This window comes from Chelonia mydas, chromosome 10 (genome assembly GCF_015237465.2).
Source record: "Chelonia mydas isolate rCheMyd1 chromosome 10, rCheMyd1.pri.v2, whole genome shotgun sequence".
Taxonomy (NCBI): Eukaryota; Metazoa; Chordata; order Testudines; family Cheloniidae; genus Chelonia; species Chelonia mydas.
In genome coordinates this window covers 4,048,038-4,060,825 of record NC_051250.2, presented here as the reverse complement: position 1 = coordinate 4,060,825, position 12,788 = coordinate 4,048,038, and the positions used below count along the sequence as shown (strand labels likewise).

Sequence of the window (12,788 nt, the reverse complement as noted above, 5' to 3'; positions counted from 1 at the left end):
GGGAGGGACATGGGGGCCAGCAGTAAAGCAGATCACCGGCCTGCAGAGGGTGATCCAGGGCTGGACGAGCTAATTCCCGATGACTACCAGCAGGAGGTGCCGCAGGGGTGAGTCTGAACCTTTACAGGAATCCATTCTTTTTCAATCTCATTTTTTCATTACAAGCAGTCATTAGTGACTGCTATCTCTGAATTTTTTGTTCACCCATTCTTAAAAGCCACCATTCTGTAGTACTGTGGAAGTAACAGAACATGAGATTCAATCAATAAAAATATTTAATAAAGGCAAGTGCAAAGTGCTACACTTAGGAAGGAAAAATCAAATGGGGAATAATTGGCCAGTTGGTAGTTCTGCTGAAAAGGATCTGGGGGTTATAGTATATCACAGGTTGAACCTAAGTCAACAATGTGATGCAGTGGCAAAAAAACCTAATATCATTTGGGGGTGTATTAACAGGAGTGTTGTATGTATGACACAGCAGTAATTGTCCCATTCTTCTCAGTATTGATGAAGCCTCAGCTCTAGTACTGAGTCCCGTTCTGGGTGCCCCACTTTAAGAAAGTTATAGACAAATTGGAGAGAGTCCAGAGGAGAGCACGACAAATGATCAAAGGTTTAGAAAACTTGACCTATGAGGAAAGTTTAAAAAAACGGGGCATGTTTAATGTTGAGGAAAAGAAGACCAATGGGGACCTGATAATGGTCTTCAAATATATGGAAGGGCTGTTATCAAGAGGACAGTGATCAATTGTTTTCCATGTCCACTGAAAGCAGAACAAGGAATAATGGTCTTAATCTGCAGCAAAGGAGATTTAGGTTAGATACTAGGAACAACTTTCTAACTATAAGAATAGTGAAGCCCTGGACTAGGCTTCCAAGGGAGTTTGTGGAATCCCCATTGTTGTAGGTTTTTAAAAACAGGTTGGGCAAACAGATGTCAGGGATGGTCTAGGTTTACTCGGTCCTGCCTCAACACAAGGGGCTCAACTAGCTGACCTCTCGAGGTCCCTTCCAGCCCGACATCTCTATGGTTCTGTTATAAAAGGGTACGCGCACACGTAAACGTTTAGAGTTGCGGGAAGCAATTAACCCTTGTAACATACACGAACTAGTGTTAATTTGTAAATTATGTCTGTGTGAGTGCAAGAGACAAAATGGACTAAACTCATCGCTGGGGTAACACCAGTGACTTCAATTAACTTTGCCTCTTTGGCACGTTTGATAAATTCCATATTGGTGCGCCTCATGGCACTTTGGCACTTAGACAGATTTTCTTACTAACTTACACCCAGTGTGTGACTTGCGCTCCCAGTTAACCTACAGATGAATGGTTTCAGAGTCGCAGCCGTGTTAGGCTGTATTCGCAAAAAGAACAGGAGTAGTCTCTAAGGTGCCACTAGTACTCCTTTTCTTTCTACAGAGGAATGTAGCTCACTGTGTCAGAAGGCAGTGTGGTGTGGTATTAGAGCATGTCCTAGCCTAAGAACTTCTGAGTTCTTTACCAGCTCTGCCACTAGCTTGTGTGACTTCAAACAAGTAACTTAACCTCTTTTGCCCTTAGTTTCCTTGCCTGGAAAATGTGGATAATAATAGCTAACAAGTTTCAGAGTAACAGCCGTGTTAGTCTGTATTCGCAAAAAGAAAAGGAGGACTTGTGGCACCTTAGAGACTAACCAATTTATTTGAGCATGAGCTTTTGTGAGCTACAGCTCACTTCATCGGATGCATGCTGTGGAAATCGCACAAGACATTTTATACACAGACACCATGAAACAATGCCTCCTCCCACCCCACTCTCCTGCTGGTAATAGCTTATCTAAAGTGATCATCAAGTTGGGCCATTTCCAGCACAAATCCAGGTTTTCTCACCCTCCGCCCTCCCACAAACAAACTCACTCTCTTGCTGGTAATAGCCCATCCAAAGTGACCACTCTCCCTAGTGGTCACTTTGGATGGGCTATTACCAGCAGGAGAGTGAGTTTGTGTGTGTGGTTTTTGGAGGGGAATGAGGGGGTGAGAGAACATGGATTTCTGCAGGAAATGGCCCACCTTGATTATCATATGCATTGTGAAGACAGTGGTCACTTTGGATGGGCTATTACCAGCAAGAGAGTGAGAACCTGGATTTGTGCTGGAAATGGCCCAACTTGATGATCACTTTAGATAAGCTATTACCAGCAGGAGAGTGGGGTGGGAGGAGGCATTGTTTCATGGTGTCTGTGTATAAAATGTCTTGTGCGATTTCCACAGCATGCATCCGATGAAGTGAGCTGTAGCTCACGAAAGCTCATGCTCAAATAAATTGGTTAGTCTCTAAGGTGCCACAAGTCCTCCTTTTCTAATAGCTAACAAGTTTCAGAGTAGCAGCCGTGTTAGTCTGTATTCGCAAAAAGAAAAGGAGGACTTGTGGCACCTTGGAGACTAACCAATTTATTTGAGCATAAGCTTTTGTGAGCTACAGCTCACTTCATCGGATGCACTGAATGCATCCGATGAAGTGAGCTGTAGCTCACAAAAGCTTATGCTCAAATAAATTGGTTAGTCTCTAAGGTGCCACAAGTCCTCCTTTTCTTTTTGCGAATACAGACTAACACGGCTGCTACTCTGAAACCTGTATAGACTGTAATCATGTCACTACTTAACCTCCTCTTTGTTAAGCTAAATAGATTGAACTCCTGCAGTCTGTCACTAAAGGCATGTTTTCTAATGCTTTAATCATTCTCGCAACTCTTCTCTGAACCTTCGCCAGTTTATCAATATCCTTCTTGGACTGTTAACACTAGAACTGGACAGTAGCAGTCACACCAGTGCCAAATACAGAGGTAAAATAACCTCTCTACTCCTACTTGAGATTCCCCAGTTTATGCCTCCAAGGGTCATGTTAGCTCTCTGGGGCACAGCAATTCACTTGGAGCTCATTTTCAGCTGATTATCCACCCCCTAATCTTTTTCAGTCTCTGCTTCCCAGGATAGAGTCCCCCATCCTGTCAGTATGACCTGCCTTGATTTTTTCCGAGATGTATACATTTACATTAGAGAAACAAGGTTGGTGAGGAAATATTTTACTGGGCCAACTTCTGTTGGTGAAGGAAACAAGCTTACACAGAGCTCTTCTTCAGGCCATTTCAGTTCTGTGATCAAAAGCTTGTCTCTATCACCAACAGAAGTGAAATGAGATTTTATGGGCATGACAAACTATACAAATGCTGCCAAAGTGTATGATTTATAGGAATAGGGTTATACACTGTATCATCTGATTAGGCCATTAGCCCAGGACTGGGACACCCAGGTTCAAGTCCTTACTCTGGCCCGTGTGACCTTGGGCAAATAATTTAGCCTCTCTGTGCCTCAGTTACCTAGCTGTAAAATAGGGATAGCAACCCTCCTTTACCTGACAGGAGTGCTGTGAGGATAAATACATTAAAGATTGTGAAGCACTTTGAGACTTTCTGATGGTATTTCTGGTGATAGGTGGTATTAACCTGTGTCCATTTACCATTACAAAACAACATAAACTGCCAACCCCCCTGCTAGACTGGAGGTTGGGGCAAAGTTAGAAATGAGCTTCCAACTTTTCCAATTGCAAATGATTTTCTAGCCTGAGGTTTTTCAGAGTCCATGTAGCTATAGCAGGGAGAAGGAAGCATAATGACTTCTTTATTGGATGAAATAGAATTGATAATGCATGTCCGATTGTGAGCCAGTATTTGGTGATTGTCTGTGTACAGTACTGATGTCATTTATTTAATGGCTCTGTTAAAAAATGAAAGCTGTGGAGCCATTCATAACTTTCAAAGGGCTAAAAATCCAGAAATAGCACCTTCATCAGTGACCACTGGTAAAGACTAAGGCCCAGATTCATCCTGAGTGCAACTCCACTGGCTTCCAGGAAGTTACACCAGGAATGGACTTGGCTCTCAGAATCTGATTAATTAAAAACTGATTCATCTTATGTACAGATGTAATTTTTGTGTGCTCTGCTCAGGAAAAGATCAGCATTCCCTTCCCAGGAACACTTTGTCACTGACTTGTAACCTTTGCAGAACATGAGAGTTTCGGAATAGGAGAAGGCATGCCGGTCCTCTTACAGTTCACTGTGTCTCACTCCCACTTCTTGCTTTTTCACCAGATCCCTCACCCTCCTTCTCCAGACCACAGCCTGGCTGTCTCTAATGTTGCCAAAGTAACAATCCTTTCCTGTAGCTTAGAGAAAATTCCAGAAAGAACAACCTCTGACAAGAGAAGCAGTCACTAAAGTGACATCTGTTTCCTGCTCTGATGCAAATGCATCAGTACTCATGTAAGGACTGGTAAATCCTGTCTGAATAAACGGTGCACAACAGAGTCAGATACGTAGCTGCATAAGGAACAAGCGTCCTTGGATCAAATTCACAGCAGTAATCGTGTATCTGCCTTTGCACTGTTGCTGGTGAAAAGCGACATGCCCACAGTGGCATGGACAGCACTGAATCAGAGTGCCTCAAGACAAGTGTCTGCGACTGTCTGGTCACATTTGGGATGGAAAGTGGCAAACAGGCTAAATAGCATTGGCAGATAATGGAGATTCTCCTTTATATTAAAGGCTAGAAAGCCTGTTTATGAGGCCACATGTTTGCAGCGTAGCTGGGTACTGTGATGTCTGTGCACATGGCTAGACGTTCCTTTTTATAATAAAAACATAGCAGGCAAAATATACAGGAATGAAATATTGTTTTGTATGACAAAAGATAGGACGGAATTTTCTTCCAAGTAGCTGCTCACACAACAGAAAATATGAAGTGAGAGGCCTAGGCCAGATCCTCAGGCAGGGGATATCAGTGTAGCTCCATTGAGGAGCTACACCAATTTACATCAGTTGAGGCTCTGACCCCTGGGCCGGCCTCAGGGAAAATGGTGCCCTGGACCATCTTTGGCACCCCTGAAGTACTACTCCCCTAGCAGTGGGTGGCCGCTCAGCAGGCAGCGCAGCAGCAGCAGGTGTCAGGCTGTCTGGCTCCTACCCTCACGCCCCAGCTGGGCACAGCCCTTCTGCAGCCTCTTGATCACAGTGCCCCCCCCCGATCATGGCTCCCTGGGCAATTGCCCGTGTCACCCACCTGTAAGGCCAAGCCTGCCTGACCCAGAGTTCTAGAGGAGCTAAATGATGACTGGGCACTGTGCCCTCCCTTCCAACTCTTCGTTCATATAGCTGAGGAGAGAGCAGCATACAGGCATGTCACTGAGTGTGCCATAGTGACCGTGCCCTCAGCCTTTGAAGGTGACAGTGAGGTTTTGTGTTGTAGGGCTCAGTGCACAGCAGCTGGTTAAGAAATGGCACTGGTGAATGGACAGTGTCAGGTCTGCCTGTCTTTTCTGGGTCAGGAGGATGGTAACAAGGGGCTTAAATCGCAGAAAGCGTGGTTTAGGTTGGACTTGTGAAAAAAAACTTCCTAACTGTCAGGGTGGCTAATCCCTGGAATAAATTGCCTAGGGAGGCTGTGGAATCTCTGTCATTGGATTAGGAGACTTCTCGAGATCCCTTCCAGTCCTATGATGCTATGATGTGGAAAGAATGCAAACTAATAGACTTTCCAAACTAAACGAATGCTCGGCTCTCCCCTGCCCCATGAAGAAATGGGAAATCAGAAGTTATAATTTAGTCAGCTAGCTGCTCAGATAGGGAGACAGGCAGTCTTTCTCAATTGTTTTAAAATGTGATGTAAAAATGATCGATAGATGGATGATCACAGCATAGCACATCTATCTATCTAGTCTGGGACTGTCCTGCACCAAAGCAATGCTATGCATCCAAAGTCAGTAAGCATTTGGGGCGTCCTTAAGCTAGGATATTTGCTAATGAATTGCAGGAGACAAGATTGGAGTCTAGGTTTTGCATTATTAATGATGTGTTAGCCCTTTATGGACACAAGCGGGCTTTGTACTGCAAGGCGAAACGAACTGCACTGATCGGGGTGTGTGTCTGGGGCGGGTCATCCTTGTATAATTACAAGTCAACATCCTTCCTGCAAAAGATGGATAACAAAAGCAGCAATTTCATCTAGCCAGCTAGATCAAAGCCCAGTTAGCCCCGGACTCAGAACTAATTCTGCTGAAAATCAAGGCAATTTAGCCCTGCTTTGGGCTCCTATTTACTGTGAGTCACGGACTCCCTACGTTGTGGTGTGTGTGTGTGTGTGCAGTGCTCCTTCGTGGGCATTTACGGGGCGGCTGGGGTTTGATTTCTCGCCCCTTCCCTCCTGCTGCCATAAACCAGCTGGGCTGCCGTCACCTAGCCGGCAGCCCCCCGGTGGGCTCCTGGGCGTTGGGGAAGGAGGGTTGGATGGGGGGCAGGTGCGGGGAGCCAGCAGGAGGGTTGACGGGCTGAAGATGCGAGTCAGTTTCAAGGCGGATACCTTGGCGGGGGGCGGGGACTCTGGCGTGGCTGCGCCGCCCCCTCGGTGGCTATATACAAGCGGGGAAGAGAGACCCCCAAGCTTCAGAGCCTCCCAAATCCCAGCCACTCTTCCAAGGGGAACTCGCTTCGCTCCCCCGCCCCTGCCGCTCGGCTGGCATCGGCCAGCTCCCGCCTGGAGCCAGCGGACCCCTCATCCCCCAGTTAGTTAGTTACGAGATTTGTCTTTCCTCCCCCTCGAGCAGCCGAAGCCCGGCGAAGTTTGTTCTGCTCTCACCATGAATTTAAGGCACGCGTCGGGGGGCGCATGGAAAACCCTGGGCTTGCTGGGGCTGATGCTGCTGGTCCATCCGGTAGGAGCCTGGTACAAACACGTGGCCAGTCCCCGGTACCACACGGTGGGCCGAGCTTCGGGGCTGCTGATGGGGATCAGACGCTCCCCGTACCTGTGGCGCCGGGACTTGGGGGATGAGCGAGGAGAGAGCCCGGGCTCGCCCCCCACCTCGGTAAACAGGGCGCCCAGGTTGCTGCAGAGCCGCAGGCAAGACCTCAGAGCAGCCGGGCCGCGGACCCAGGCGTCCGGGGTGGCCGCCCCCCGCCCCGCCAGAGGCGAGCTCCGTGGGAGGGACCCCGCGGCGCTCAGGCGGCTGGGCGTGCAGGACTTTACAGCCAGGCGGACAGTCGCTCAGCACCGGGCCCCGCTGCAGGCAGGTGCCAGCCCCCTGCCGCAGCGAGTCCGAGCCCTGCCAGCCCAGTGTCCTCCCGGCTGCCAGCAGGGTCCCTGGAGCAGAGGAGGTGCCCGGGAGAAGAGGCCAGCGCTCCTGGAGAGGGTGATGAAGAAGCAGCAGCAGCAGCCGCAGGGCAGCGAGGAGGGGATCAGGGACTTAAGGTAAATCTCGCCCAGTAGGTATGAGATTTGGAAAGGAAACCAATCTCGCTCCTTAAGGGGGGGAAGTGGGAAGGGGGAGAAAAAAACAAGCCCTCCCGTGGCTGCAGGGTCCCTGGAGCTGGGCTTCCCAGGGCGGCCCTGCTTTGAATAGGGGTTCGGTTGGGTGGCCGGCACTTTACCTTTCTTACCTCCCTTTGTTCATGCCGTGCTGGTACGAAGGGGTTCCCAGCGGGTACCCGCTGCCGGGCGTTCCGCAGAGCCCTTCCTGCTCCAACAAACGGGGGGGTTTATTGACACACCCGCACAACAGCCGTACCCGGGTCGGTGTCACTAATGATCAATTTCCTGATCAATTTCCGTTCCTCTGCCTGCGAGCTCAGCCGTGCTCTGAGGGCCTGATCCAAAGCCCATGGAAGTCCTTTGCTCTGATTTCAGTGGGTTTGGGATCGGGTCCTTGAAGGGGATTGTTTTATTCCAAACGGTTTAAAGCGGTGACCTGGTGAGATTTTTCTGACCAAAATTTACCGCTGTTTGCTGTAAATGCACCTGAGAAGGAACATCAGCGCGTTTCCTGAACACGGTATTGATCGGTAAAGGCTTTGGAGGTGCCAGGAAATCCTGAAACGAGCGAGTCAACCGGAGACTGATGTGAATATTTTTGTCTCTCAGTTCTGAGCTGAACAGTGGAATTTTCTTGGAAGCCTCTTGGTAGGTGGCTGCTTGCTTCTGGTTTGCACCGTCCTCTTGTTTGGTGGCTAGGGAGGGATGTACTGGAGTATTTGGAAGGAAGCATACAAAGAATTGAGTTGTAGACACACAGATTTCTATGCTGCGCGGAGAACGCAGGATTATTAAATCTACTGTCAGGGTGTTTGGCAGAAAGGAAGGAAGGAAGGACCGACCAGTTCAGGTGTTTCACAGCACTGACTGTGAAGTTCTCCTCCGGGATGAAAGACATGGAACTGGCAGTGCAGCTGCACCCTGCCTATCTGGGTGTGTATCGGAAAAGCACCAAAAAGCCGCGGTCAGGACTTGTCCCGTGCTTTCTCAAGGCTCAGGAGCTTAAATTGAACTCAGGAGGTCGTGTTTTTGGTACAACTTGATGCTTCACTTAAGTTAATGCCAAAAGCCAAAGCCCGTCTATCTGCTGTTGCTGAAATGTTTGACTTTATGCACAGAAGTTGCAGTCAAACAGTAAAGTATAATAAGGTGCTTATACAAACAGGGGATGTGGATTCCATGACCTAAAAAGTCTTTCCCATCTCCAGCTAATGTGTTCCTTTTGCAATTGACCTTACACTTATGATCATGGATGTTATTTAACCAAGTTCATGAGGATCTTTGTTACCCTTTGCATGACACAATACATGCTTCAGAGTAACAGCCGTGTTAGTCTGTATTGTCAAAAAGAAAAGGAGGACTTGTGGCACCTTAGAGACTAACCAATTTATTTGAGCATGAGCTTTCGTGAGCTACAGCTCACGAGCTGTAGCTCACGAAAGCTCATGCTCAAATAAATTGGTTAGTCTCTAAGGTGCCACAAGTCCTCCTTTTCTTTTTGACAATATATGCTGTGGATGTAGGTTTCTGAACTTTAGCTTGGCTGCTTGACCTGGCAACATCTGGTTCATAATGTTGTTTCTCTCACCACATAGATATTTACATTTGAAAAGTTTTGTGCTTCATTTTAAAAGCCTAGAAATCAATTAGATACATTCTGCAATACAGGCTCAGCCTATTGCAAGGGTGCATCTCTCACTGATTCTCAAAGAGCAGCAGTCCCACCCCATTTGAATGGCCAGCCCCTCAGCTAGTGTAAAACAGAGTAGCTCCATGGACTTAAAAGGAGCCACAGCCATTTACACTAGCTGAGGATGTGGATCTAAATTTCTACTCTCCAGTTATTCCCTCCCCTTAAAGCCCAGCTTTTAACTTGGACTATAGTAATACCAAAGCAACAATCTATCTGCATGGGCTGGGGGGTTGCTTTCAAATATTAAATACCTTTTCCTCACATTTACGGTGGGATCTAACTCTGTCTTCCCTGAAGACTCCCTCTGAAGTCAGGTGAGAGTTTGGTGGGTGCAGAATTTGTTCCCGAAGTGCTTTGCCAATTTGCCTTCCACCCTTCCCTAAAAATAATTTGGGGAGCCCTATTTTATTATCCACCAAGTTTAAGAAGTTTAAAGGTACAAGCCTGAAAAGTACAAACAGAGGTCACTTCAACCTTTAACTATACCTATGCTATCCCATTAATTTCACTGCAATTGGCTTGGGTGTAACTGAGGGCAGAATTTACATGCGTGTATTAAGGTTGTAATTCTGCTGCTTCTCTGTGAGTGTTTCAGCAGGAAGGTGAGATTTGTGTGTGTTGTGTATATATTACAGATCAGTCCAAGCCACAATCAAGGGGGTCAAATTTAGAGCACCCTGATATTTGGGAGTGTTTGGATCTGGGGTTTTGGTTTGTATACATGATAACTTATAACAGAAGCAAGAAAGTCTGTAATAAATGTAAGTCAAATTCTGGTCCCGTTTAAATCCATAGTTGAACTTCCATTGATGCTGATATTTTGCCTATATACACTGCCATTCCTTAGAGGATCTCAAAGCACTTTACAGTGGTGCAAACTGAGCTTTGGTTAGGGGAAGTGATTTGCCCAGATCCACATATCTGAGCACTGGCACAACTGAGACATATCAGTCAAAGCTAAGAAAAACACACAATTTCTTTTTTCCCCTTACAGTCTTTCTGAGTCCGAGATATAGTTCCAGATCTACTGAGGTCGCCCAACAGAGACATTCGAAGAGCAATGGTTGCCTGACTTGGAAACTGTTTCCTGCAGCGGACGGGGAAGATATTCAAAGCTGGTTCTCCTGATACTCTGATTTCTATGAAAACATATAGACAATTGCCATTTAAAAAAAATCTCTTTGGTTTTATACCAACTGTGCAAACACAGTGAGTGATAAATTCCTGTTGTTTTCAAGTTGACCTAGTGCTATAACCATGGAGAAAAAGAGAAGATATTTATTTTTCTTTATTTTTTAGATCTCTGTAATAGCTTCTTAGCAATATCACAATATGTACTGTTTGCTTTCTAGGAACCTGCACTCATTAAAATTAGAATGAACCAAAGGAAATGTTTGCTTCTTTGTGTTATACATTTTTATCAAGACCTGAACTGGGACAGAACTGGGAGAGATAATTCAGTAGTTTGATTTCTCCCAGATTTTTCTGATGTGATGTTTCAACTCTTTGGAATATTTTCCTCCACATCTTTACCGTGAATGTATTTTATTACCCATTATATATTTACTATCCTGCTAAGAATAAGTACATAGAAATCTTTACTGGACTGGGTGGAGCAAAGACACTGTAAGTTCCTACTTTTTTAATCTTTATTTTTGGGCTTGGACCTTGATTCATTTAAACCAGAGATGAACTGAGCTGAGGTTTTGGGATCCAGATGAAGCTGGGGTTGGGGGTTTTGGGGTTCAAGACTAAATGAGGGTCAGGTTCTGGGTTTGCATTCAAAGGTGTTGAAATCTCATCAGTTGTTCTTGGCAGATTTTGATCCCGAATCATAGACATTAGTACTGAAAGGGACCTCACGGGGTCACCGAGTCCATCTCATTGTGCTGAGGCAGGATTAATACATACCTAGACCATCCCTGACAGATATTTGTGTAGTCTGTTCTTAAAAACCTCCAGTGATGAAGATGTCATAGACTCCCTCGATAAGTCTAGCCAGATGAGCTGTTTTCGGGAGACTCCCACTAGCTTGGGCTAAACGCTTGTGAGACTGACTCATGGGTGCTGGTGCTGGGGGTGCTCCCGACCTCCTGGCTTGAAGTGGTTTCCATCACATACAGGGTTCAGTTTGGTTCAATGGCTCTCAGCACCCCCCACTATACTCATTGTTCCAGCACCCCTGGACTGACTGTTCCTGCCAGGTTTCTGCATCAGAACGGATAGCTGGGAAAATAATCTCTTCCCAGTTTTGAACCCGTTCCAGGACCCTAGAGTTGAGTTTGGATTGGGAATCCAGGTTCTCAAAAGATTAGTATTAAAGGTTCCAATTTTGGTCCTGGCCTAGATCAAACTCCAAGCAATCGCATTCTCATCCCATGGAAAAGGAGGATGGCTCCTTTGTCTGCTAGAAGAAATAGAATGTTGTGCGCTCAGTCGCTGAGCCCAAAGCACTTTACAACAAGCAATTAACACAGGCGAGTCTCTCCACACCTCAGGAAGGTAGGTAGTATTATTATCTATTTCTTCGACAGATGGGGAAACTGAGGCTCAGAGAGGCAGAGTGACTTGCCCAAGGTCACAGTGAATTAGTAGGAGAAATGTGACCACAACCAGGAGTTCTGACTCCCCACCCCCACCCACGTTTCTCTAACCACCAGACCTCAGAGTGTCTGAGGAGAGATGGCCGTGGTGGCTTGTCCTCAGAGGTCCTCAATCTCGCTTCCTGTGACCATCTTGAAAATGATTTTGCCTAATATATGGCTTTGTTTTGTCTTCATGAAATAGCAGCTAAACCAGGGGTTCTCAGACTGGGGGTTGGGACCCCTCGGGGGTCCCAAGGTTATTACAAGAACTCATGAGCCCCAAGTCAGTGAACATGTTCAAAGATGTGGTTGTAAGTGACTTACCCAAGAGCACACGGTGAGTCAGGAGCAGAGGCAAAAATAAAACCCAGATTTCTTGACTCCAATGCCTGCGCTTTAGGAACAGGCGCTTGACCTTAAATTCTTGTTTGGAAACATTCACCTCCCACTCTGAGCCATGGGTGTAAATGGAAGAATGACTGCCCATGACCTGCACAGATGCAAATGTCACGTTCCCTACAGCTACAAGATGGGGCTGCCTCCCAGGTGGCCATGAGTATTAGTAATAACCTAACAGACATTTGAACAGTCACCCATTATACTCCCATGTTACTGAGAGCTCCTTAAACCAAGGCACTGAGATCCACTCCGTCGCTATGAGCCTTACTGATCACGTCTGCATTGCACGGGAGTGTGTCCACATGCTGTGCTCATGAATCTCCCGGAGTCATGCGCTGAGAGAAAGGTCCTTGGTTGTTCCAAAAGCCTCGACGGACCGTCCCAAGGACTCTACAATCTCCATCTTTGGTGGGCAGGGGCAGGAAAATTCTCAGCCACCTGAGCGAAGGGCCTGCAAACACTCAACAGGAACTTGCTGCATACTTTCAAAGTAGCAGCCGTGTTAGTCTGTATCCACAAAAAGAAAAGGAGGACTTGTGGCACCTTAGAGACTAACCAGTTTATTTGAGCATAAGCTTTCGTGAGCTACAGCTCACTTCATCGGATGCATACTGGGGCAGCTCCCAGGAAGCATCCAGCAAGGGACCTGCCCCAGTATGCATCCTATGAAGTGAGCTGTAGCTCACGAAAGCTTATGCTCAAATAAACTGGTTAGTCTCTAAGGTGCCACAAGTCCTCCTTTTTCTTTTTGCTGCATACGGTGCAGCTGTG

General features: G+C 46.7%; 1 protein-coding gene across 4 annotated transcripts; it reads left to right on the top strand.

Annotated features, from left to right (window-relative positions):
- On the top strand, window positions 1-10,413 carry NPW (neuropeptide W). 4 transcript variants are annotated; one of them, XM_043523853.1, is made up of 3 exons: window positions 1-107; window positions 6,634-7,280; window positions 10,028-10,413. In XM_043523853.1, the coding sequence occupies exons 2-3, from the start codon at window positions 6,670-6,672 to the stop codon at window positions 10,047-10,049; spliced, it is 633 nt and encodes a 210-aa protein (XP_043379788.1). In that variant the 5' UTR covers window positions 1-107; window positions 6,634-6,669; the 3' UTR covers window positions 10,050-10,413. The 4 variants fall into 4 exon arrangements, with proteins under 4 accessions (XP_043379788.1, XP_043379789.1, XP_027676863.2 ...); XM_043523854.1 differs by having other exon boundaries at window positions 5-107; window positions 6,637-7,280; XM_027821062.3 differs by lacking the exon at window positions 1-107 and having other exon boundaries at window positions 6,480-7,280.
- The last annotated feature ends 2,375 nt before the right edge of the window (window positions 10,414-12,788 follow it).

Coding starts and splice junctions, on each gene's coding strand:
- NPW (XM_043523853.1), top strand. CDS start 6,670: ATGAATTTAAGGCACGCGTCGGGGGGCGCATGGAAAACCCTGGGCTTG. Junction 7,281..10,027: donor GAGGGGATCAGGGACTTAAG/GTAAATCTCGCC, acceptor TTCCCCTTACAG/TCTTTCTGAGTCCGAGATAT.